This window comes from Megalobrama amblycephala, linkage group LG21 (genome assembly GCF_018812025.1).
Source record: "Megalobrama amblycephala isolate DHTTF-2021 linkage group LG21, ASM1881202v1, whole genome shotgun sequence".
Classification (NCBI taxonomy): Eukaryota; Metazoa; Chordata; class Actinopteri; order Cypriniformes; family Xenocyprididae; genus Megalobrama; species Megalobrama amblycephala.
Genome location: NC_063064.1, coordinates 7,137,977 through 7,162,939, shown reverse-complemented (window position 1 = coordinate 7,162,939; position 24,963 = coordinate 7,137,977). Strand labels below are relative to the sequence as shown.

At 37.1% G+C, this 24,963-nt stretch overlaps 1 protein-coding gene across 1 annotated transcript; it reads right to left on the bottom strand.

The window, feature by feature from the left end:
- Nucleotides 1-1,724: 1,724 nt before the first annotated feature.
- Nucleotides 1,725-23,640, bottom strand: prph (peripherin). Its single transcript, XM_048173252.1, has 9 exons — nucleotides 22,928-23,640; nucleotides 14,913-14,973; nucleotides 14,102-14,197; nucleotides 9,641-9,808; nucleotides 9,440-9,565; nucleotides 8,865-9,085; nucleotides 8,730-8,779; nucleotides 6,891-6,961; nucleotides 1,725-2,550 (listed from the first exon to the last, which is right to left on the bottom strand). The coding sequence occupies exons 1-9, from the start codon at nucleotides 23,425-23,427 to the stop codon at nucleotides 2,500-2,502; spliced, it is 1,344 nt and encodes a 447-aa protein (XP_048029209.1). The 5' UTR covers nucleotides 23,428-23,640; the 3' UTR covers nucleotides 1,725-2,499.
- Nucleotides 23,641-24,963: the final 1,323 nt, after the last annotated feature.

The following is a 24,963-nucleotide window of genomic DNA, read 5'->3' as shown; positions in this document are numbered from 1 at the left end:
GTGGTTCAACCTTAAAGGTCCCGTTTTTCGTGTTTTTTTGAAGCTTTGATTGTGTTTATAGTGTGCAATATAACATGTGTTCATGTTTCGCGTGTAAAAAAACACAGTATTTTTCACATAATTTACTTATCTGTATACCGCTGTTTCCACTGTCATAAAAACGGGCTGATGACTTCCTTGTTCTATGAAGTCCCTCCTTCAGAAATACGTAACGAGTTCTGATTGTGCCAGCGGTTTCTGTGTTGTGATTCGACAGCTCTGAGCGCTCCTTGCCCGGAAAGGTCACGCCTCTTACCATAACGTGGAGATGCACGTGCTCAGTGTTATTGTAAACATGTCTTTAATTTTACCCTATCAATTTGAGCCGGAATCAGACCCGGTGATTGGACTGCGGGATGAAAATAACAGCGTTTCGACGACATGGCGACAAACGCACTCTACAAACGCAACTCTTGTGTATTCCTGTGGGCGGAGGTTAGTCAAAAAACTGTTTTAGTGACGTCATTAAAGAAGGAAGTAGAGGGATGTAGTCCAAACTGGCCGTTCGATGTAGGCGACTTCTGTTAAATAAAATATCTCGCTTGGCATTGAACTTTGAGCTTTAAAATTGTACAGATTTTATTTATACTCTAACAACAACATTACACACTAACTAAAGTTTGAAACATGGGATCACGAAGAACGGGACCTTTAATGTTGTGAAGTGACAAGAATATTTTTTGTGTGCAAAAACAGTGCAGCGCTTCTGTGTTCATGTCTGAATGCCAGCTCGGTATTAGCCAAGGCTGTTCGCTTGAGCACCATGATGCATACGTGTGAAGCTGACATAGGAGCCGGCCAATAATGAGTCGGCATTCTGATGTAAACACGGAAGCACTGCACTGCATTCACTGCGTCAGTGGCATAGACTGACAGGGAAGAGAAGAGATTGTTGAATAAAGTTGTTGCGCACAACATATAATCAAAACATTAAGGTTGAACCACTGTAGTCACAAGACTATTTTAACAATGTCTTTCTACCTTTCTAGGCCTTGAAAGTTTCAATGTTGCTGCCTATGTGTCGGATTTTATGAAAAATATTTGATCCCTTTCCAGCAGTGACTGTATGATTTTGAGATCCAAATTTTCACACTGAGGACAATTGAGGGACTCAAACTCAACTATTAAAAAAGGTTCAAACATTCACTGATGCTCCAGAAGGAAACACGATGCATTAAGAGCCGGGGGGTGAAAACTTTTGAACAGGATGATGTCGTCCAAATTTTCCTTATTTTGTTGAAATATCTTCTTTTTTTTCCATTTAGTACTGCCCTTCGGAAGCAACAGAAGATATTTACATGTTCCCAGAAGACAAATTATGTACAATTTACCTTGAATTTCAAATTCAAAAAGTTTTCACCAAAAGTTTATTTTAATAAATTCAGCTATTTTTTGTCGTGTGGACTATATGTAAACATCTTTATTCAGTACTAAACAAAAACTCACATTTTCACAGATTCTGAAAGTGGTTCACATATTTTTTCATGCAACTGTACTACATCTGATGTGAGAGGGCGTTTACGTCCAGTTTCTTAGGAAACTCATAATCACGGTAATTCTGATAGCATGTGAAGGCAGCCTTAATCCAGTGTTTCTGAGGACCCACAGCACTGCATTTTGTTTTATATTTCTTATCACGTGTCAAATCTCACTTTCAAATGCTCCATTAGAGACAACAAATCAAATCGGTTTACATTTACTTTTATTTGAAGATTATATTGACGTGAACTCATGACATATTGTTTTTGGAGTTTCTAAATCCTCGTTCAGACTGTCAGTCCAAATCCGATTATTTGTGTATCGGACTGGAATCTGATATAAAAATGTTAATGTCCACACTGTGTATCAGTTCAGATCCAATTTGTGTGTCCATGGCGCTTTTTTTGTTTTCCGGAATATCTGCTTTGGTTTCTACGGCAATGTTGTTGCGTAGCCGACGATGCTGGACTATTGCGTTATGATGAGGCAACGGCAGAAACATAGGAGGCAGGTATGAGCGGCTTTATTTCATGCTGTCGTCTCCGCTGGTCTCTAAACATTTCTGCTCATCTGGCTCTTTGCAACAGCCTTGTTTCTGCAGTGACTTATGGCATGTTTGAATAGGATTCCAAACCACATATGAATGTACCTCGAAACGGTTTTTGGGTGTTCAGACTTGCTGAATAAAAATCGGATTTGGACTGACGGTCTGAACGAGGCTTTTGTGTGTGTGACTATTTAGGTCTACGCACATGATTTATTTAGATAAGGCAGTCGTGTTATGCTCATATATGTTAATAATAGCACCATCATATACACAATACTGAGTCAAACATTTGCTGATTATTCACTACAATGCTAGCATCACTGTAAACAACGTGTGCCTAAATTTTACTCTTAGAGCCCCTTTTGCAACACACAATTAATAACTCAAGCATTTATCTGCACGCTCTAATCTCTGTCAGACACTCCTTGACCATGTCAATCTTTCTTCTCATCTCTGTTCTTTTCCTTTGTAGATTCTTTCACCACCTGAGCAATGAACAAAAGAATCAGTCAGATGTTTGCCACAAATATACATTTAACAACAAACCAAAAACATTTAGTGCCATTTAATGTAGAGGTATAACATTTAACATTGCTATTATGTCTCTTTTATTGTTCTTATGAAAAAGAAGTATACTTGAAGTTCATTTTTGAAGTATACTTAAGTAATGTTCAAGTATATTTTAAGTATACTTTATGTAGTAAGTATACTACTATGAAAGTACTAGTAGTAAACTTGTAAGTGTACTATTTCAATCAATACTGGTTGGGACTAAATTGGCCCAACTGAAGTATACACAACTAGTTCACAGCTACGTTTCTCATTTGTACTGCATCTGTACTAGAAGTGAACTTATAAGTATACAAGTAGTTTACTATTTTAATACTACTAGTAAAGTTTTTTAGTATATGAAAGTACACTTTGAAGTATACTCTCAGTAAACTAATAGTTTAGTGCAAGTATACTTGTAAGTTTTCTTTAAGTGAACATAACATTACACTTATAGTTTACTTTTTATATATAATTTTGCACTACGTTCCTATTTAGGTATTATTTTTTATGCTTGAAATATACCTTTAACTGTACTTTAACTCTTTCCATTTAAAAAAAAAACATTTTATTCTAGTTTCATGAATCCTTTTTTATCTACACTTAAGTGTGGATAAGCTTTGTTTTTTAAAAAACCCAACATTTTAAACAAAAAGCTGAAATTTTTTTATTTTTTTCAAAGACTATGTCCGGATGGGATTCAGAATGATAATCAAAACACAGATGGAGTGGATCGAGTCCATCAACACCCCCAAAGCTTCACAGTCATTTCCTCTTCATGGGTTCAACATTTCATTCAGTAACGTTAGGCAGTTTTGATTTACAAGCTGTTTAATGTTTGATGATTGTGTTATTTTTAAGGCAGGGAGTTTAGCTCGATAATTAAATTAATTAAGGAAAAAAATAACATAAATTTTTTTTAACGCAATTAGCGCACTTGCTCTGCCCCCAGACCTACATAGGTCAACTGTGTTATGTTGGAGTAATTCAGTTAACTACTAAGTTAACTGCTTAATTCTTTTACTGCACAGGAAGGTGGAGAAGTCTGCAGAGGTAAACTGCGGCCCATTGTCAGTGATGGCCTGTGTTGTCAGTGTCCCTGCTGGTATTACCTTGGGCCATTTAGAATGGAGATCATACATGACCACCAGAAAGCACTGATGGTGGGGAACGCCATGGCCATATTTTTCCCTACAAATGTCCAGTTGAAGGTGCTCCCATGGATGAGATGGCCATGGAACAGGCTGCAAAAGACCGGTTGTCCAGTCTTTCCACTGAGTAGACACAGTTCATAATCTCTGATTAGTCCTTCAATGTCGTGATCAGTGCCTGGCCACCAGACCAGGTCCTGGCATCTTTAATTGAGCTTTACAATACCCAAGTGCCCCTCCTGCACCATTGATAAGATGTGCACATGCAGGCTGCCCGGCACTAAGGCCTCTAGAGACGCAAACAACGCCCCAACATGACAGTTCATTTTGTACCTTAGTAAACGGTTTTAGCTCCTCGGGCACCTGTGCTGGCCACCCCAAGTGTATATATGTGTGGTGTGTTGTCAGTGTGTCAGTGTGGGGTCTCTGCAGCTGCTTCAGGGAGACAGATTCTTGCAGAGGTATGTGGAGCATCTGAACGAGGTCTGGCTCCATGTCATCTCTGCCTGGCGAGGCTGCTGCTGTGGGTGCATCAATTGATCGAGATAAGAGATCAGCAACCACATTGTCCCTCCCTGGCGTGAAGTTGAGTTGGTAGTCATACTGCCTTAGACGCTCACCCCATCTGTACAGATGCAGGGGTTTATGACCTGAGCCGGAGGCTGACAAGAGCGAGGTCAGAGCCTGATGGTCCGTGCGGAGGGTCAAATGCTGACCATAGTGGAAGAGATGCCATCTTTCAGTTGCCCAGACACAAGCAAGGGCCTCGCGTTCACCTACAGAGTAGCGCTGTTTTGTGGGGCTCAAAGCTCTGGAGGCAAATGCTACAGGTCTTTCCACTCCATCCTGCATCTGCAACAGCACTGCTCCCAGTGCCTGTTTGGAGGCATTGCAGGTGACAATAGGCTGAATGTCGGGATCAAATTGAGCCAGGACAGGAGGTGTGGTAATCTGGGACTTCAGTGTTCGAATGGCTTCGGAGCACGCACTAGTCCAGTTCCATGGCTCTTCTTTCTTTAGTAACTGGCAAAGGGGTGCCATGGTTTGAGAGTACTGAGGCAGAAAACAAAGGTAATAGGCCATCATGGCCAGAAACGAGGCCACCTGGGAGGTGGGATCTGGGATTCTGTGTATCGCCTCTATTTGACTGAAGAGGCATGATTCCCCTACACGTGAGGCGGTACCCCACAAAGTCTATGGCTGAGGCTGCAAAAGTGCATTTCTCTCCATTCAACGTAAGGTTGTGTGCCATGACAGCACTGGCCACCCTGCTGAGACGGACGTTATGGGTCTGGACATCTGGTGCATGGACTACTATATCATCCAGGAATACTGCAACTCCGGGAATTCCAGACAAAATGGTGGTCATTATCTTTTGAAAGCAACTGGGGGCAGAGTTCAGGCCAAATGGCATACGAGTATATCGAAATACCCCAGCTAGTAGGGTGAAGCGGCACCTGCAGATAACCTTGGCGCTGTTTTGTGAAGACCGTCGAACCATAGAAGTAAGTGGTCAGCTCCTCAGCTGTGGGTAAGGGGTACTTATCAGGGATAACCGCTTTATTTACAAAGCGCCGGTCAACATGGACTTGTATTCCTCCCGATTTTTTTTGGGCTATGACCAGATTATGCCAGGTCATCGCCAGGTGGCGATGCCAGGTGGAGGTGATATGGTGGACATCAGAGCCCTTTTCATCTCAAAGTGTGAATCCAAAGCTTGTAAATAGATCAAATCCCAGAAGGTTGGCTCCCCGCTCAGTAATATAGAAAGGAAATGATGGCAGATGTTTAGAGCCGTAAGGTATGGAGACCCAGAGAATGCCGAACATCACAATCTTGGAGCTGTCGTACAGTACATGTCCTAAAAGCTGCCTGGCCAACTGATACATGCCTGATCTCAGTGTAGTCATTACGAACAGGTGAGGATCTCCTCCAAGTTTGTGAATATTTTGAATAAAAATGAAAAATAAAATAAAAGTGATACATCTGTCATACAGTGCCATTGTGCCTATGTGACACATCACACCCCCCACATAACTAATAATAAATGTGCACATAGGCTATTGTGAATTAAATTAATTAACTTAGTAACCTAGCTTTCGTGGTAGCCTTCAGTAAATTAACTTCTCTAAGAAAATTATTCATAAAACAACAGTTTACTATTTACTTTCAATTTCATATTTTCAAATTGAAAAAAAAAAAAAAAAATCAACATATAGTTCAGCCCAAAATTTAATTCAGTCATCATTTACTCAACCTCATGGTCCAAACGTTTGTGTAATAAATTCTGTTGAATCAAGTAAGATATTTCTTTCTTAATCTACTTTTTGTAATGTCTATTTGATTCTTTACTTAAAAATGACTTCAAATGATCTTTTGGGGATAATTTCAGAGCCAAATTTGTACGATAAATTTGCGATTAATTAATTGCCAAATCATGTAATTAATTAGATTAAAACTTTGAATCGCCTCCCAGCCCTAGTTATTTTACATTTGCGTGAGCAGTCTTCGATCATTGTTTCAGCTGCTTCTTCTCCTGCATTTTGATCCAAAGATTCTGTACTCTTTCAGAAGCGCCCCCTACTGTATAATGGTGAAAACACAGATAGCCTGAAAATTCAGTCAATGGTGGGGAAAGAGTAGATTTGAGGTAAATTCCTATGCACCCTACAAGTGTACTAGCCTACACAAAAATTCACTCAGAATTAGGAACGTATCTTTTTTCTTCATAAATATTTTCAAACAACGTAAGTTTATAAGTCAAATTATAATGTAAAACTGTGTGAAAAAAGTATAGGCTACTTAATCAAAACATTAAACACAACTACAAGCCAGGTATTCTTAGAATACTTAATTATACTGTCAAGTATATCTCAATCAAAAGATTGAGTACAAGTATAGGCCAATTATACTTTACTATAAATAGACTTTTCTGTCAGTATAAGTCAAGTGCAATTTTTAAGTATATATCTGAGAAGTACATAATGTACATTTCTGAAAAGTATAAAAAAAGTAGACTGAAAGTATACTTTCTTATTTTAAAAAGAAGAATACTAATAGCACACTTGAATAAACTTCTTTTTTGTAAGGGCAGAATCACTGGATCTGGTGTTGGAGTGTCTCACCTCCCCATCACGAATCTCCACAGTCTTGATTACGACTTTCTTAGGTCCAGTATCAGAAAATTGACCATAATCTGTTTAAAGACATCATACAACAAATATGATGCAAAGGTGGAGAAAAAGAACTTATGATTTAGTAGTACAGAGAATTTAAAAATGTTACAGATGGACACTTAATTATGAATGATGTTTTGAAAATGGTTACAAGATTTGAGTGCAGATCTGGAAACAATTGTCTTCTGAACTGCTTTTAAGTGAAAACAAAAGGTAATTGCCATTATTTGGCATGATGATGATTTTAAGATTGATTATAGTTCATATATTACACTTGATGCATGCAGAGATGGTGCTATGAAGTGTAATCAAACTTGACATTGTGATCGTAATAAATCACATCATGATTTATACTGAAAAGGAGTAGATTTTCAACCATAGATAGCTTCTGAATTCATGGATTACTTTTATGCTGCCTTTTTGTGCTTTTTGAAACTTTGAAAATAACTTATAAACTGCAGTTCATTACTAATTACAAATTACATGACAAAAATTCAGTAATCACATTTTATGGTAACTTGGGGTACGTTTACACGACAACGATGTTCTAAAAACGGAAACGTTTTTTCTTTGTACAGAAAAAAACACCTAAACAGAACAGACCGGAACACATGCAAGCTACAGCAACAGTGGAGGCCTATATAGATGACTGTGCAAAGAGGTTAGAAAGTACCCTCGTTTGTACAACTCTAGCATGAAAGAATACAAAGGTGTTTACATGGGTTGTAACTCGTGCCGAGAGATTGCTCAAAACTGCACATACGTCAATCGCCTTTGTACATGTACAAGTCAAATGAAGCATACTTTCCAAGGCTGTGCGTTCGACTGTGCGCGTACACCATCATATGCGTAAACAAAAACAAAGTAAACCCAGGGCTTTACAGAGAGCATGCGACGCATGCCTAACACACATGCCTATTCACCTTGTTTTTACAGTTTAAGGCATTTTGATATTCTTCTCATTTCCCAATAGCGACTAATAAATCAGAAGTCTCGCACATTCATGGAAAACACCTTCCTTCCGCATTGAAAAATAAGGCGGATAGACTAAACACATAATAAGCATGTGCATCCCATCACCGTTTTCACAGATTCAAATTTTTGCATTTTACACAGAGACAACAATAGTATAGTTTTTAAAAACTTGCACTTTGAAATCCTTTTTCAAAAGTTTGTGTTTTCAGGCCACCAAAATGCCGTTGTCATGTAAATGAATGGCCAAAAGGCATAAAAGGGTTTCCATTTTTAGAAAACGGTGTTGTGTAAACATCCCCTTAATCTGACTACTTTTTGTTACATTGTGGATTACATCTCTTATTTATTGGATGCCACATACATTAAAATAGGATAATCTTGTACTATTATGACATAGAAATATAAAAAGGAAGAAAATATTCCATTATTTATTATAAATGCCTCACAAAACACATGTATTGCTGGTTGAACGCTAGGTGGTGCTGTGGGCTCATTTTTGCTGCTCGATTACCAAAACACAATAAGGCAAGGCAGCTCGACTATAAACTTTTGAGTATAATTTTTTTTTTTTTTTTTTTTTTTTACCTAAAAATTGAAATGAAGTGTAAATGTAATTGAAACCATTTATAAACATCAAAAATGTATGTGCAAAGTTAATATTTCAAATAAAAACCCTAATATTGATATAGCTATAGTTACAAACCTGGCTGGTTTGTACGTCCAATCCACCTCCTCTTTTTTTTTTTTTACTTTTTAGGGTTAAATAATAATAAGCACTCCTGGAGATTCTTTTATAAGTTACGATAGACTCACCACCACCATGTCCACTCATTGAAGGCATTTTCATGATAGGAACCACAATTCTGAAAGGTGAAGTTCAAAGGTCATCAGTTACCAGGATTAAAACATGCAGAAACCTGTTGAATGGCTCGACGGAATCTCTCCTACCGGTTTTCCTCTCCCTCCAGAAGTTTCCTGTAGGTGGCGATCTCGATGTCCAGGGCCATCTTGACATTGAGCAGATCCTGATATTCCCGCAGATGGCGTGACATCTCCTCTTTCAGGTGCCGTATCTCCTCTTCTAGACGCGCCGCAGCATCTTGATAATTTCCGGCCTCTGCAGAAAACTGCTCTTCCATTTCTCTCATTTGCCTCAGTAGAGCCTCATTCTACCATCACAAACACACACAAATAAATAGCTGTCTAAATAACTGAATACCATAGACTTGTATTGTTTTTATACAAAGCTAACTATAACCGGGCCATAACCACCATACTCACTGTGGGGGACAAATCCCCCCAAAATTTAAAATTGCCAAAAGTAACATTTTTAGGCTGCTCTGCCTCAGCGGTCTAACAGATTGAGATGGCCAATCAGATCAAAGAAGGCAGGCCTTACTCTTCACAGAAAACGAGAACGCATCCCAACATGACGCTTTAGTTTTAACAGTGAGTACGTTTACATGCAACATTTGACATGGTTACGGCCTTGAACTATAATGACTACAGGAATGTGTATGTACAGTGCTCTTGAGAGAATCAATGTCACAGCTCTGGGCTTGAATTTGCCTCCTCATGTCATTGGTCTCTTGTTTAGCCTGTCTCATGGCTTCAGCATTGCGCTTGGCTGAATCGGTCAGGTCTGCAAACTAACAGAGAAAACACAAAGATGATCAGTATATATTGCAGTATTGAACTTCCTGACATGCCGTGGTGTCACTCACCTTGGACTTGTACCACTCCTCAGATTCCTGCATGTTTTTGGAGGCGATGTTCTCATACTGAGCTCTGATGTCTCGAAGTGCTGCGGTCAGATCAGGGCGGCTGGATGTCTCCATCACCTCCATCTTCATCTGCTGATTCTGAACACTCACCTGTACATCCTGAATTTCCTACATATTTAAAAAAAAAACACATGCAATTATTTAAATGTTTGTGTTTTAATTCCAGTGATATTATTTTGAACTCTTTTGAAATTGTGTCCCATTTCTCGTTCTGCCTTATTTTCAATTCTCCCTCTTGCTCGTTCTCTCTCCTCGACCGTCATACGCCCCGTAATGCTGATTGGTTAGACGGTTGTTGTTGGAGCCGAGAGCCGTGGAAGTGGAGCAAGGCTAGTGTGATGCACAGGTGCCTCTCATTAACAATCTTCAACCTAACCACAGGCTCTACTCTTCACCACAATGATAACCCTACACTAACATAACAGAACCCTGTAAACAACACAACATTAACAACACTTCATTTCAACATTTATTTTCCTTTTACAGTCTGATGTAAAGCTTGCTGGGAATTAGAAATCTTCTGCAACGCAATCATATTAAGTTCAGTTTACTACAATCAAATTTTGAGTTCACGCAACTTTTTTCTAAATACAATGAACTGTCATTGTTATTTGAGTGAAACTAACTCATTTCATTTTAAGGGGTAATGAACTGAGTTCTTTTATTATTTTATAATGTTTCCTGTGGTGCACTTATAATGTTAGCATGCTTTTTACATCAAAAATTGTCATACCAGTAATTTAGAAATAAAAGGCATTTTTCCTACCCTGATTTTAGCCCTTTTATTTGAATGCTGTATTAAGGGGCGTCTGCTGTGAGACTTCAGTGTAAACGCCCACTGCTGTGATTGGCTAATAGGGCTGAAACGATTAGTCGACATTATCACCAACGTCGACAATAAAAAAAATTGTCAACAAATATTTTTGTTGTTTAATAGTCTTTTGATCTCAAATGACCTATTTGAAGGGCTCGTAATAACACTATTTGACCAGTGGGGCGCTGTAGCACAATACTGTAATGCAGTCATTGGATCCAATCCAATAGAAGACACTGCGTTTCAGCAGTAAAATGTGGGAAAGTTTAACATAAATCCATTAAAATTAAATTACATTAATCCATCTCTAATGTAATCACTTAATAAGAGTTTCAACCGCAGAAAGATGTCAATAAAACAGCTTGCAAACAATGTCACAAAACGTTGCATTTACCCATGGAAACCCATTCCATAACCATAAACTCGACAGTTTAAAAGAACTTTAGAGAGGAAACTTTTTCAAAAAATGTGCATAATATAATTTTATATAATATTTTTACTCTTATTAAAAAGATATTATTACAATTCCCAGACTTAATAAAAACACAGTGCCACTCATTGTAATAGTTGGACTATTGATGACTGAGGAGGAAAGGAAAATTGAAGGAGATTGGTCTATTCAGTTGGCTCGAAATTAATTAAAAATAAATTTGTGATTTCTTTGTTTTATTTATTATTAAAATAGGTATAACTCAATATTTCAACTAATTGCAAAAGTGGAATAAATAATGGATCAAAGCCTACTGATTAATCAGTAAAATAACCAATGATTAGTTGAATAATCATTCCTGTAATCGTTAGATTAATCGATTTATCAAAATCATTTGCTGCAGCTCTCAAGGTTAACTAATTGTGAGAAGTGTTGATTATAGCATTACACTTAAATCTATGACATTACAGGTGCTGGTCATATAATTAGAATATCATCAAAAAGTTGATTTATTTCACTAATTCCATTCAAAAAGTGAAACTTGTATATTATATTCATTAATTACACACAGACTGATATATTTCAAATGTTTATTTCTTTTAATTTTGATGATTATAACTGAAAACTAAGGAAAATCCCAAATTCAGTATTCTCAGAAAATTAGAATATTACTTAAGACCAATACAAAGAAAGGATTTTTACAAATCTTGGCCAACTGAAAAGTATGAACATGAAAAGTATGAGCATGTACGGCACTCAATACTTAGTTGGGGCTTCTTTTGCCTGAATTACTGCAGCAATGCGGCGTGGCATGGAGTCGATCAGTCTGTGGCACTGCTCAGGTGTTATGAGAGCCCAGGTTGCTCTGATAGTGGCCTTCAGCTCTTCTGCATTGTTGGGTCTGGCATATCGCATCTTCCTCTTCACAATACCCCATAGATTTTCTATGGGGTTAAGGTCAGGCGAGTTTGCTGGCCAATTAAGAACAGGGATACCATGGTCCTTAAACCAGGTACTGGTAGCTTTGGCACTGTGTGCAGGTGCCAAGTCCTGTTGGAAAATGAATCCGCATCTCCGTAAAGTTGGTCAGCAGCAGGAAGCATGAAGTGCTCTAAAACTTCCTGGTTTATATGGCTGCGTTGGCCTTGGACCTCAGAAAACACAGTGGACCAACACCAGCAGATGACATGGCACCCCAAAGCATCACTGACTGTGGAAACTTTACACTGGACCTCAAGCAATGTGGATTGTGTGCCTCTCCTCTCTTCCTCCAGACTCTAGGACCCTGATTTCCAAAGGAAATGTAAAATTTACTTTCATCAGAGAACATAACTTTGGACCACTCAGCAGCAGTCCAGTCCTTTTTGTCTTTAGCCGCTTCTGACGGTGTCTGTTGTTCAAGAGTGGCTTGACACAAGGAATGCGACAGCTGAAACCCATGTCTTGCATACGTCTGTGCGTAGTGGTTCTTGAAGCACTGACTCCAGCTGCAGTCCACTCTTTGTGAATCTCCCCCACATTTTTGAATGGGTTTTGTTTCACAATCCTCTCCAGGGTGCGGTTATCCCTATACACTTTTTTCTACCTACATCTTTTTCCTTCCCTTCGCCTCTCTATTAATGTGCTTGGACACAGAGCTCTGTGAACAGCCAGCCTCTTTTGCAATGGCCTTTTGTGTCTTGCCCTCCTTGTGCAAGGTGTCAATGGTCGTCTTTTGGACAACTGTCAAGTCAGCAGTCTTCCCCATGATTGTGTAAGCCTACAGAACTAGACTGAGAGACCATTTAAAGGCCTTTGCAGGTGTTTTGAGTTAATTAGCTGATTAGAGTGTGGCACCAGGTGTCTTCAATATTGAACCTTTTCACAATATTCTAATTTTCTGAGATACTGAATTTGGGATTTTCCTTCAGTTGTCAGTTATAATCATCAAAATTAAAAGAAATAAACATTTGAAAGTATATCAGTCTGTGTGTAATGAATGAATATAATATACAAGTTTCACTTTTTGAATGGAATTAGTGAAATAAATCAACTTTTTGATGATATTCTAATTATATGACCAGCACCTGTATATTGAGATCGTGGCATGAAAGGTTGCAGTGATGAATATTGTAGCGAATCACAGACATGTTGTTGAGTGCATGAATGCAGTGATCTTGTCATTTTAACTCAATTTCTGCACACTAACGGATGCTTTCATTATAACTAACAGTGCAAACGCGATATAACTAGAGATTTGTTGAATAAAAACAGAGTTTGGGCGTGAGAATAATTAAGAGTAACTAAGAATAACTAAGAGAAACAAGGTGAAGTTGACCGTTTAATCATTCGTTTAATTTACTGACACATATTACGTATTTGTTACTTAAACAAACGTTTTTGAGATTTTGGTATGTCACCATTAAATTGGATTGGAACTGTACTTGCATGACTGAAAGTGCAATAGTGTTTTTTACACAGTGTGTATTTTAACATTTTTCTTGATGCAATGTCTTGCCCTTTTCATAGTTTCCAGTCACATGACTGGCTCTGAGACCTGAAGGGCAAAACATCCATAGAACTGCAGCACAGGCCTGTCAGTTTTCCATCTCAAAGGAAGAAGAAAAAAAAAGACAAAAAGTGTCTTAATGTACTAAAACAGTGATACTAAAAAAATCTAATTCACCATACACCTTATTAATGATGAATATTATATTTACAGGCATTCAGATGAGCCCAGAATATAAACGGTTAAACGTTTTCTTGATAATGGTTGTGTGTTTATATCCAAGGTTCATTTGTTCACCTGTATACATTATGCATCATCAATAAAGTGTGTATATTGAAGTTGGTCTTTTTATATCACTGTCTAACTACATTAGTACTTGAATCAAACCAGGGAAATAATGACTGGCAGGCAGTGGAAGAAAGCCTTTTTTTGTCCTCTAGTGTGACATAATGTAAAAACTATGAATACATTTTTGTCACTGTGATAGAATTTTTACTTTTTCTTATGAACTGAATAATCAGTGTTATTTTCAATAGTCAATGGTAACAGAAATAATTTGACAAATATAAGTTTCAAAGCAAGCACACAAAAAGATATCATCATAAAAGTAGGCCAGTGATTGATTTTCACATTCTCTAGTTCATCATTCATTATCTATTTGTCTCTCACCTCATCATGCATTTTCTTGAGGAACTCAATCTCATCCATCAGAGACTCAATCTTCCTCTCCAGCTCCAGACGGGCAAGGGTGGCATTATCCACATCCTTCATATACACACACAGTCAGACAGTCAAGATGTACTCAAGACTAAATATATAAATAGCCCAACAGGTATCGATTTTTTACACATCTATCTAATCATTAGTCATTAGATAGATGTATCGATCTATATTGATGTATTGTTACACCCCTACAAGGTACAAGGTACCCTTTTGGACCATGCAACTTTCCATCGTCAAACTACACAGTAAAATCAACTCTTCTCAGAGTACATATGGTCCCTCTCTAAATAGTGTTAAAGTAACACTGAAGCAGAGTTAAAGTTAATGAGATAATTAAGCAATTAATAAGGCTGTGACTGAAGTCAGTTGTAGTTCTTGTGTTTCTCTTTTCTTCAGTGATTCTGCTTGTTAACAGCAGGTGTTCATCACTAATGCACAATCATCACTTAATTGCTTAATTATCACATTAACTTTAACTCTGCTTTAGTGTTATTTTAACACTATTTAACACTATTCTGAGCAGAGTTGATTTAACTCTGGAAATTTTGCTGTGTAGCAAAAGTGGATTACAAAATTGGATGAAAAGTCACAATGATTTTTTTTTTTTCATTTTTTATTCAGTGGTGGAAACAAGCTTCCGTTACATTATGACAGGTGTGTAAGACTTTTTATACCCACTGTATAAAAATAATGAAGCTGAGAGATAGCATTTGGTGGAAGTGTATACTGTGAGATATACTTCCCATTATCACTTTACCTTACGAAAGAGAGTCAGATTATTTTCAGCTTCCTGTCTTTTCTGCATCTCTTCATTCAACCTGCAAACAATTAAAAGAAAATATAAGTCCACTTCAAAAAAAAAAAAAATCCTGTTGGGAGTAACAGAAAAATAAATTATTCATTAGTGTGCTGTTACAATCACACGCTTTTGTGCACTTTTTAAAAACTTAATCTTGTAATCTATTTTTTATTTGATACTGGGTTAAGTGAGAGTGGGAGAAGCATGTGTGTTTTGTGATATTCTCTGAAGTCTTTAGTTATACATTAAAATTTGTGACTTGGTCCTCAAGAGACTAAAAACTTTAAAGACTGTATGTCTGAAGTGAAGGTCATAATATGAATATCAAATCTTACCTGGCAGAGAGTCAGAGAACCCATTAGCTGATTAGCTTAAAAGCATCTGAGATGACATTAGTACCGGTTGGGTGAAATGTTCTTATGGCAAATTTAATAAGCGAATCATTGCATAAGCCAAATACATAGAGGGAGTCCTACAATATCATAATATATTGATTGAACAATAAAAAGTAAATCTAGACTAAAGCAGAAAAACTTTAACGTCACCATGCTCTAACAGCAATTGAAATCATCTTCCATCTTTTCATTTGTATTCTGCGACAATACATTTTTTTAATGAATCGCACAGCACCTATAGATTATGGTTCACTGAGTTGATATTGGATAAACCTACACGGTAAAATATAAATATGTTTAAAAAAAAAACAAATAATAATAATAAAAAAAACTGAAAAAGTACTAGCAGCTCATTACCCAGACATTATCCAGTAATTTTACAGACTTTCCATTAACTCTAAAACATGCAACAATGCAATGAAGTGCAAAGTTTACACCTGTAAAAAATTGAATAGTTCCATTAAATTTCCATTAAATTAACACACTGTGCCCTATTTATGGATTTTATAAGAAATGTGCATAGTTTCATAGAGCCTAGCAATCAGTGTTGGGGAAAGTTACTTTTAAAATTACATTACAATATTGTGTTACTTCCTAAAAAAAAGTAACAAATTTTATTAGTTACTTTTTATGTAATGCGTTACATTACAGGTGCTTGTCATATAATTAGAATATCGTGAAAAAGTTCATTTTTTTATTGTAAATTATTTTAAAAAATGAAACTTTCATTTATTCTAGATTCCCTACATGTAAAGTAAAACATTTCAAAAAAAATGTTTAAAAAAAAATTGTTGATTAGAGCGTACAGCTAATGAAAGTCCAAAATCCAGTATCTCAAAATATTAGAATATTTACATTTAAGTTTCATTAAATGACCATCCCTACAGTATAAATTCCGGGTATCTCTTGTTCTTTGAAACCACACTAATGGGGAAGACTTCTGACTTGGCAATGGTCCAGGAGACAATCATTGACACCCTCCACAAAGAGAGTAAGTCACAGAAGGTCATTACTGAATGGGGTGGCTGTTTACAGAGTGATGTATCAAAGCATATTAAATGCAAAGTTGACTGGAAGGAAGAAATTGGGTAGGCAAAGGTGCACAAGCAACAGGGATGACCGCAAGCTTGAGAATACTGTCAAGTAAAGCCAATTCAAACACTTGGGAGAGCTTCACAATGAGTCAAATGAAGCTGGAGTCAGCGCATCAAGAGTCACCACACTCTGACATCTTCAGGAAAAGGACTACCAAGCCACTTCTGAAACAGAAACAACGTCAGAAGCATCTTACCTGGGCTAAGGAGAAAAAGAACTGGACAGTGAACAGTGGTCGAAAGTCCTCTTTTCAGATAAAAGTAAATTTTGCATTTCATGTTGAAATCATGGTCCCAGAGTCTGAAGGAAGACTGGAGAAGCACAGAATCCAAGCTGCTTGAAGTCTAGTGGGAAGTTTCTGAAGTTGGTAATGATTTGGGGGGCCGTGACATCTGCTGGTGTTGGTCCATTGTGTTTTATCAAGTGCAAAGTCAATGCAGCCATCTTCCAGGAGATTTTGGAGCACTTTATGCTTCCATCTGCTGACAAGCTTTATGGAGATGCTGATTTCCTTTTCTAGCAGGACTTTAGCACCTGCCCACAGTGCAAAAACCACTTCCAAGTGGTTTGCTGACCATGATATTACTGTGTTTTATTGGCCAGCCAACATGCCTGACCCCTGAATCTATGGGATATTTTCAAGAGAAAGATGAGAAACAGTCAATCCAACAATATACAGATGATCTGAAGGCTCAATAGTGCCTCAGCAGTGCCACAGGCTGATCACTTCCATGCCATACTTCACTGATGCTGTAATTTGTGCTAGGAGCAAGTCATTTGCTGTAATATGTGCTGCCGCCCAAGTATTGAGTGCACAAATGAACATACTTTAAAGAACTTGAACTTTTCTGTTTTGAAAATCCATTTTTTGATTGATCTTAGGAAATATTCTAATATTTTGAGATACTGGATTTTAGACTTTCATGAGCTATACGCTCTAATCATCAAAATTTAAATTTTACTTTACATGTAGGGAATCTAGAATATATGAACGTTTCATTTTTAAAAATAATTTACAATAAAAAAATGAACTTTTTGATGATATTCTAATTATATGACCAGCACCTGTAGTTTTGCTTTACTTTTTTTCTCACCTGGGCTGGGCTTGCCTAGTTCTATTTTTTGGCAAATGTTAATGCCCTTTCACACCAAAAGTAAAACACATTGCCAGCGACTTTTTCGCTGCATGTCGCTAGTCTCTGTATTGTGAAATCGCTTGTTACTCTAATATCATTGGTAGACTGCCCGTCTGATCATATCTATAGAAAATGCCATCACAAATGATATATAAAACTAAGAAATCATTGACTAGGAATTAGGTTTAAAATAATTTGAAAGTAACATTCTGCTGTTGTAGAGTGTTGTGACTGCAGAGCTCAGTACATTAAATCATTAACTAGATTAATGATCGTTGTATCAACAAATTAAACTCACTCATACTGTCAAAAAATACTAAAACGTCATTCAAATTTGACAAATAATCAATTTTCTTGTCCCTAATAATCAACACAATGCAAGGGAAACTGTAATATGAACTGCAGCAGTGCTAAACTGCTCACAGCATATAATTAACAACACAAACTATCAATGTATGAATCAAACTCACAAGACTGTGAGTTTGATTGTTTGAGTTTGAAGACTGCCGACAGTTTATTTTCCACACATCACTTTATTATATCAGTCAAATCATATAAAGCAGTTAAGTCGCTCCGGAACTATGTCCTGTTTTCTTGCCTGCACTCGAGACAGTGATGTGAGCTCCAGAGAGCCTTCACTCCTATTGGTTGTCACTCGCAAAATTCGCACATTTGCATAAAGTTGACATTTCTGAACTTTTGCTGCATGTCTCCTGTCGCTTGACACCCCCTTCATTCTGTCGCCAATGGTCAATGTCGCTCTTGTCGCCTGAAGTCGCCAGCGCTTCATTGAAATGAATGGGATCCTGTTGCTTTGTCACGACTTCAGGCTGAAGAAAATGCATATTTACGCCTGTACAGTAGAGGGCGCAGCTCAAACAAACCTTTCAGCTGTGCTGCCATTCAGGGGTGCGTTTCCCAAAAGCATCGTTAGCCAACTAACATTGCAAGTTCCGTCGTTACTTACATAGTTCAACGACTTGGTGTTTCCCGAAACCAAAGTTCAAACAAACATTCGCAAACTGCATTGCAAACTTTTGTGGTTGGAACGAAAGCTCTTGAGCTGTGGTTAGAAGCATAGTTTCTTGTTTTTATGACATGTGGACTTATAAAGATAAAAGGACTATAAAGATAGATAAATCGTTATCTTCAGTAAAATAAGCAAGCTGACATTAAGTACAATGTATATCTTTTATTTCGAATATATACAAATGTCATTTATATTTTAGTTTGTCAAGAGATTTAAAGCATCGTTTTTTAAGAGTGCGCATGTGCGTACGTGCTCTAGTACGCAAGAACAAGCATTTGATTTAATCTGGAAATAAAGCAAAATAACTGAGAAAAATTAGAATTAGTCCTCTAATGCCATGTCCATAATTTATAGCAGAAATTCTAGCATTAATTCGATTTCAAACGGATTCATTTAAAGAAGTTATTACTCCACTACCTGCGTGACATCATTCACCAACATGGTTGAACGACAAGTTTGCGACAGTACGGTTTCGGGAAACAGTTGTGACTAGCTAGTTGATTTGTTCAACGATGCATCATACTATGGTAGTTCAGCAGCGAGTTACATCGTTGTGTGGGAAATGCACCCCTGGACTGAAGAATAATAGGATACAGGAGAAGGAAGTTCAACACTCTTATTTCTAAATCTAATTTAAAGTAATTTTTGCTGTTTGAATTAGATCATTGAAGGTCAGTAGCAAAGACATTGGTTAATAAAGTGAGATTAAATACATAAACCCCCAGTTTCACAGATAAGGTTTAAGCTAGTCCTAGACAAAAATGCATGTTTGAGCTGTTGTAACTGAAAACAACATCTTGAGACAAAACAATGTCACTGACAGATCTTAAAATATGTCAGTGACATTGTTTTGTCTCAAAATGCACACCAGTAATGTTTTTTTCTAGTGAACGTTTATATAAGCTACTTAAATATCCTAACTGAACTAAGGCCAAATCCTGGCTTAGGCTAAGCCCTGTCTATGGCCAAAGTGTATTTCTGTAATTTAATTTAATTTAAGTTTATTCATTTTGAGGAATACTGAATGTTTTCGTGCAAGTAGGATGAGTAAATGCATGTTCACATTTAGTCTAGTACTACAATAAATAAATGTGAAAAAGTAACTTGCATTACTTATTTGAAAAAGTAACTTAGATATTTTGTTGTAAATTAAAAATTTAATGAGTTACTTTACTAGTTACTTGCAAAAGTAATCTGATTACATAACTCAAGTTACTTGTAATTTGTTGCCCCCAACACTGGTAGCAATAGAAAGTTAGCTTTGAAAGCATAAAAGGGGAAAAGATCCCACCCTCCCTCAGAGCGTCTCCAAAGCCACGCCTCCTCCAAAACACAAGAACACGCAGCAGTCTGCAAAGCGTCACGAAAGATGGCATTGGTTAGATTAGTATTCTAAAAGTTGTAACTTCTTCCTGAGTCTCTCCATCAGTGTCCGACTCCGGTTTGAACAATGTAAGGCTGAACACCGTTACTGACAATCCTCATTTTGGCTGCGTGAGATTCTCCACATACTACATACTAAAAGGGGCGTTATAGGTCCCCTTTAATTCAAAAGTAATCTTGCCAAAAAAATGAAAGGAATTAGAATTTTTATTTGGTTACATTTTAAGATTAACTTGTTACTTTTATAAATTGATTTGATTACCACCATTTTTAAAGTAAATTTGTATTTGTCCTTGCAGTGTTTTAATATTCTCTATAATCCTGACAGTAAATGTTCAGTGGGGAAATGGTGGGATACACTGAAACTTCCAGAATCTTAAAAAATACTGTGATACAATGATAAACAGTACCGTGATAAACAGTAGAAAATCAGTCTAGTGTCCCCAGCTGTAAATGTCATTGGCTGTTAAAGTCTTGTGTTGCTTATAATAAATTGACATAAGCAGTCTTTCAGAATGCACTCAATTACATGTAGATGCTCACTGTGTGCATTAGTGAGTGTGGTGGTGCTTATGGTGCTTATTTGAATTAAATCAAATCAAACTTAAAGTTTTCGATTCATAAAAATATCCAGCATTAGCAGCTATCTCACCTAAACTGGGTTCTGATTGGTTCATTGTATTCTAAACTTAATTGGCAATCAATTGTTGAAGGTGATTCACCTTATAACTCAGGTGTGCTGACCCAAAAATCTTTTACAAACCTGGGTCAAGTTTAAACCAGTAACCAGCATCACAGCTGGCAAAGGGGCATGTCTGACTTTGACTTGTATTATATTGCCATTATTATGTAACCAAAATGAAAATTATTATTGCTGGTCTTCAGTGATAATGTCAAGTTACTGTAATGTATTTGCACCAAAAAATGATAAGGATTTATTCTGATATTGTCCAAAACCACACTTTGCCAGGGGTGTTTCCAAACTTTTGGAGCGCAATATATATATATATATATATATATATATATATATATATATATATATATATATATATATAGTCCAAAAGTTTGGAACCACTAAGATTTTTAATGTTTTTAAAAGACGTTTCGTCTGCTCACCAAGGCTACATTTATTTAATTAAAAATACAGTAAAAAACAGTAATATTGTGAAATATTATTACAATTTAAAATAACTGTTTTCTATTTGAATATATTTCACAAAGTAATTTATTCCTGTGATTTGCAAAGTTCACTTCAGCATCATTACTCTATAAAAAAATAGTCTTCAGTTTAAAGTCAGCGATGTTTTTTTATTATCCTTCAGAAATCATTCTAATATGAACTGACGTTGATGCTGAACTCAATAAACATTTGTGATTATTTTCAATCCGTTAAAGAAAACAGTTGTGTACTTTTTTTTTTCAGGATTAGAAAACACCTAAAAGTGGATTGAATAACCCGCGTAAAGACGTCTTCAGTGTGCACACAGTTTGATCTCATATTTTGTCATATTTGTTTTTTTAATTTCTCCTCCTCATATTTTGAAGAGGCGCTTACCTTTCCTCCCCGGGGAAGCGCATGAAACGCGTTCATGCTGTACTGAAACTCAGCCTGTCTATAATAGCAACCTGCTGATGTGATTATCTAGGCGGAGATTCGCGCACGCTCTCAGTTCGTGCACGGTGTGAAACGAGCGTCAAGACAAAGAAAAAGTTCAAAAAGTGTTGAGGTTAAAGAAAAAAGAGTTTTAGGCAGTAATGAGTATGTATGTATCACATCTGTATGAGTTTTTGTGTTTTCACGCATGAAATGAGGTCCTTCGTGATATGAAGCCAGTCTAAACCGCAGTATAGATGATGATGGGTGGATCCCTGCTGCAGTGTCTTTGTGTCTGTGTTACTGTCATTCGCTGCCACGCCCATGTATCATGAACATCATTATACAGGCATAAGGTTATTTTAAAAGGTCTGATCTTAATTTTTCCAACCACAATTACCTCTGTAGCCTAATGATATCTGCAAATTTCAGAAGTCAAAACTCTTTTCTATTATATCAACTCCTCTGTATCAAAATAACATATTCAGAGACATCCTGAGCAAATAAAAAAAATAGAAACGTACAGGTAATTTTCTGCCAGGACATCCAGTGGGCTACTTTTACTGAAATTCCCGTTAATAACGCAACATAATTCAAAATACAGGTAAAATGCCTGTAAAATTCCTTTATATTTATAAAATACATTGTGCATCTTTTATTATTATTATTATTTATTTTTTATTTTATTTTTTTACACCTATATACCTATTATAGGTGTAAAAAAGATACCTATTATACCTATTAATAAATAAATGGATATTATAAATAATTATGATGATAATTAAGCAAAAGCTTCAGAATTATGTGATACAACAGGTATCATTATGACTGAAGTTGTATATATCAATCATCTGCTCAAAATATCCTCCCACATAGAAATGTCTGTACATCCTTTTCAAATTACTTTGTCACATTTAACTTTACCAGTATTAACCCTATTTTCTGTCATTGGGTCAGTTTTTTTCTAAGTCTTATTCAGTCTTTTTTCTAAGTTTTATTTTCTTATTCACTCATCCTCATGTCGTTCCAAACCTGCATGACTCTCTTTCTTCAGCCAAACACATATATGTTTTTTGTGACTACATTAAACGTGCAAATAACGTTTTTCAAAGTATCTTCTTTTGCATTCCAAAGAACTGCATAAATGTTTGGAACGACACGAGGGTGAGAAAATCATGGCAAAAGATTCATTTTCGGGTGAACCATCCACTAATGCACTGGCCAGTGTCAAACTAGAAATATTAACAATGCAAAAAGGATAAAAAGGAATTGTTTTATTCTTCTATAAGGACCCGTTATCTGTAAATGCATACACGCCCCACCAGCCATCACACACACACCTCTGCTTGAGCAGGGCCACATCTTCGGCCAGGTTGTCTCTCTCCACCTGCGTCTGGTCTCGATCGTTGCCCATCAGTTCCAGCTGTCTGCGCAGCTCTCTCATCTCCTGCTGGCACAGCTCGTTGACGCGGCCCGACGGCCCTTGCTGCTGCTCCTTCTCCTTGTACTGACCCAACTCCTGAGTCAGCCTCGAGTTCTGCTGCTCCAAATAGCGCACCTTCTCTATGAAGCTGGCGAAGCGATCGTTGAGTTCCTGCAGTTCTCTTTTCTCATTGCTGCGCGTGGTCAGGAACTCCTGGTTGACAGCCTCTGCCAGCGAGAAGTCCACCTTATCATAAGAGAGACGTGGGGCTGGACCGCTGGAGCGACTCCTGAAGTCCACAGTGCGGGTGGGCATGGAAGAGGAGATGTAGCGGCCTCCCACACGACTGGACACAGGGCTATAGACGGGCGGCCCAAAAGTGCGGTGATAAGTGGTGCGATATGAAGAGTGACTCATGGTTCTGCCTCTAATCCTTGTACTTTTTTGGAATGATTAACTTGTGTATCTTCCTCTTCTTCTGGTCCGTGTGTCTGTAGTTTTGAACAAAGCTGAGTCACGGCAGGATGTGAGACTGAGGCTTTTATACATGAAGCTGGTCAGTTCATCTGAGCTCCACCCAGCCCAGCCCATTCCCAGTCTCCAGAGCCCCTGATCTCATCTTCTCTCATGTATCCATCATTTCTCCACACGGTCACTCCCTCCCAGACACAACCTGGGCACTTCTCTGAGGCACTGAAAATGAACAGCTTTATGCAGTTATTTCAGTTATAATGCTAACAGAACTGAAAGAGGTGTTTTTCAGTGAAAGTCAAATGCAAATAGACGAATACATTTCATTTATGCATAGAAAATGTCGTGCGCTGGGATACAAGTTTACTTCTTAAACATCCGCTGATTCCATGACTTGCCATAATATTCATGCCCGTGGCTAGATAAAAAAACAAAAAAAGCTTACTGCAATCTCAAAATTATTATTTTTTTACAACCAAGCATAACATTTCCTAACCAACCTAACTGGTCGAAATTTCAAATCATAATTTTCTGGAGCTTTCACTTCGGATTGCAGACTCCGACCTTTCTGAATAATTCAGTGACCTATTTATAAATTGTAACAATGTTCTTGTGGTTGTTTTGGGTGGGTTTGTGTCTGTTTCCTGTGTTTGAGTTCATTGCCATGGTTTCTTATTGATTTGATTATGATTTGCACCTGATTTCATTGATTAGTTTGCCTTTGTATTTAAAGCCTGTGTTTGTTCAGTTCATGGGCCATTCTCACACGTTTCACTGGTTGTTCTGTTCATGCTTTTCCTGAGTATTTTGTGGTTGAGTTTAAGTTTAATAAAACTATAGCTGCTGCTCATCTTTGCCTCAACCGTGTCTGATATAAATACAATGACTTGCTTCTTTCTTGAACATGGCTTGCCGCTAGCTACTGGCAGCTTTAGTATCATATATAAATAATTTCACTTTTTAATTTTCTAATTTTTTAGTGGCACGAATCGAAGGAGGCACTTTTGAGAGCACTGTGAAAAACTGTTTTACTTTTTTTAATTCTAAATTAATTTATTGATTACATTTGAGAATTTGACATAAAGGATACATTTCACATGTTATTCAACATGTTCTGACAACCAAAACATTGAGCTACGTAAATCACCTTGTGAAAGTGAGTTACTTGTATTCCTTTGCATTTCAGCAAATGTGCTGAATCATTCTGCAGAAAATGTAGAAATATAAATGATTATTTTGCATACTGTACTACATAAACAGCGGATATGCTCACTGTATGCCTACATTAATAATTCATACATAGCTTCCATTTTTTCCTTTGCTCAGTCAATAAAGGCCTCATCTGAAATACAGTAGACTTTACATTCAGTCAAGCATATCATATCACATATTTTATATATATATATAATTATCCTTATTCTGAGACAATTAGGGTGACACCTTGCCTAAATATCTCTATCTAAATATCTCTTTTTATCTCTT

Coding starts and splice junctions, on each gene's coding strand:
- prph (XM_048173252.1), bottom strand. CDS start 23,427: ATGAGTCACTCTTCATATCGCACCACTTATCACCGCACTTTTGGGCCG. Junction 9,086..9,439: donor TTGATTCTCTCAAGAGCACT/GTACATACACAT, acceptor TTGTGATGGTAG/AATGAGGCTCTACTGAGGCA. Junction 6,962..8,729: donor AATGAGTGGACATGGTGGTG/GTGAGTCTATCG, acceptor GTCTTTAAACAG/ATTATGGTCAATTTTCTGAT.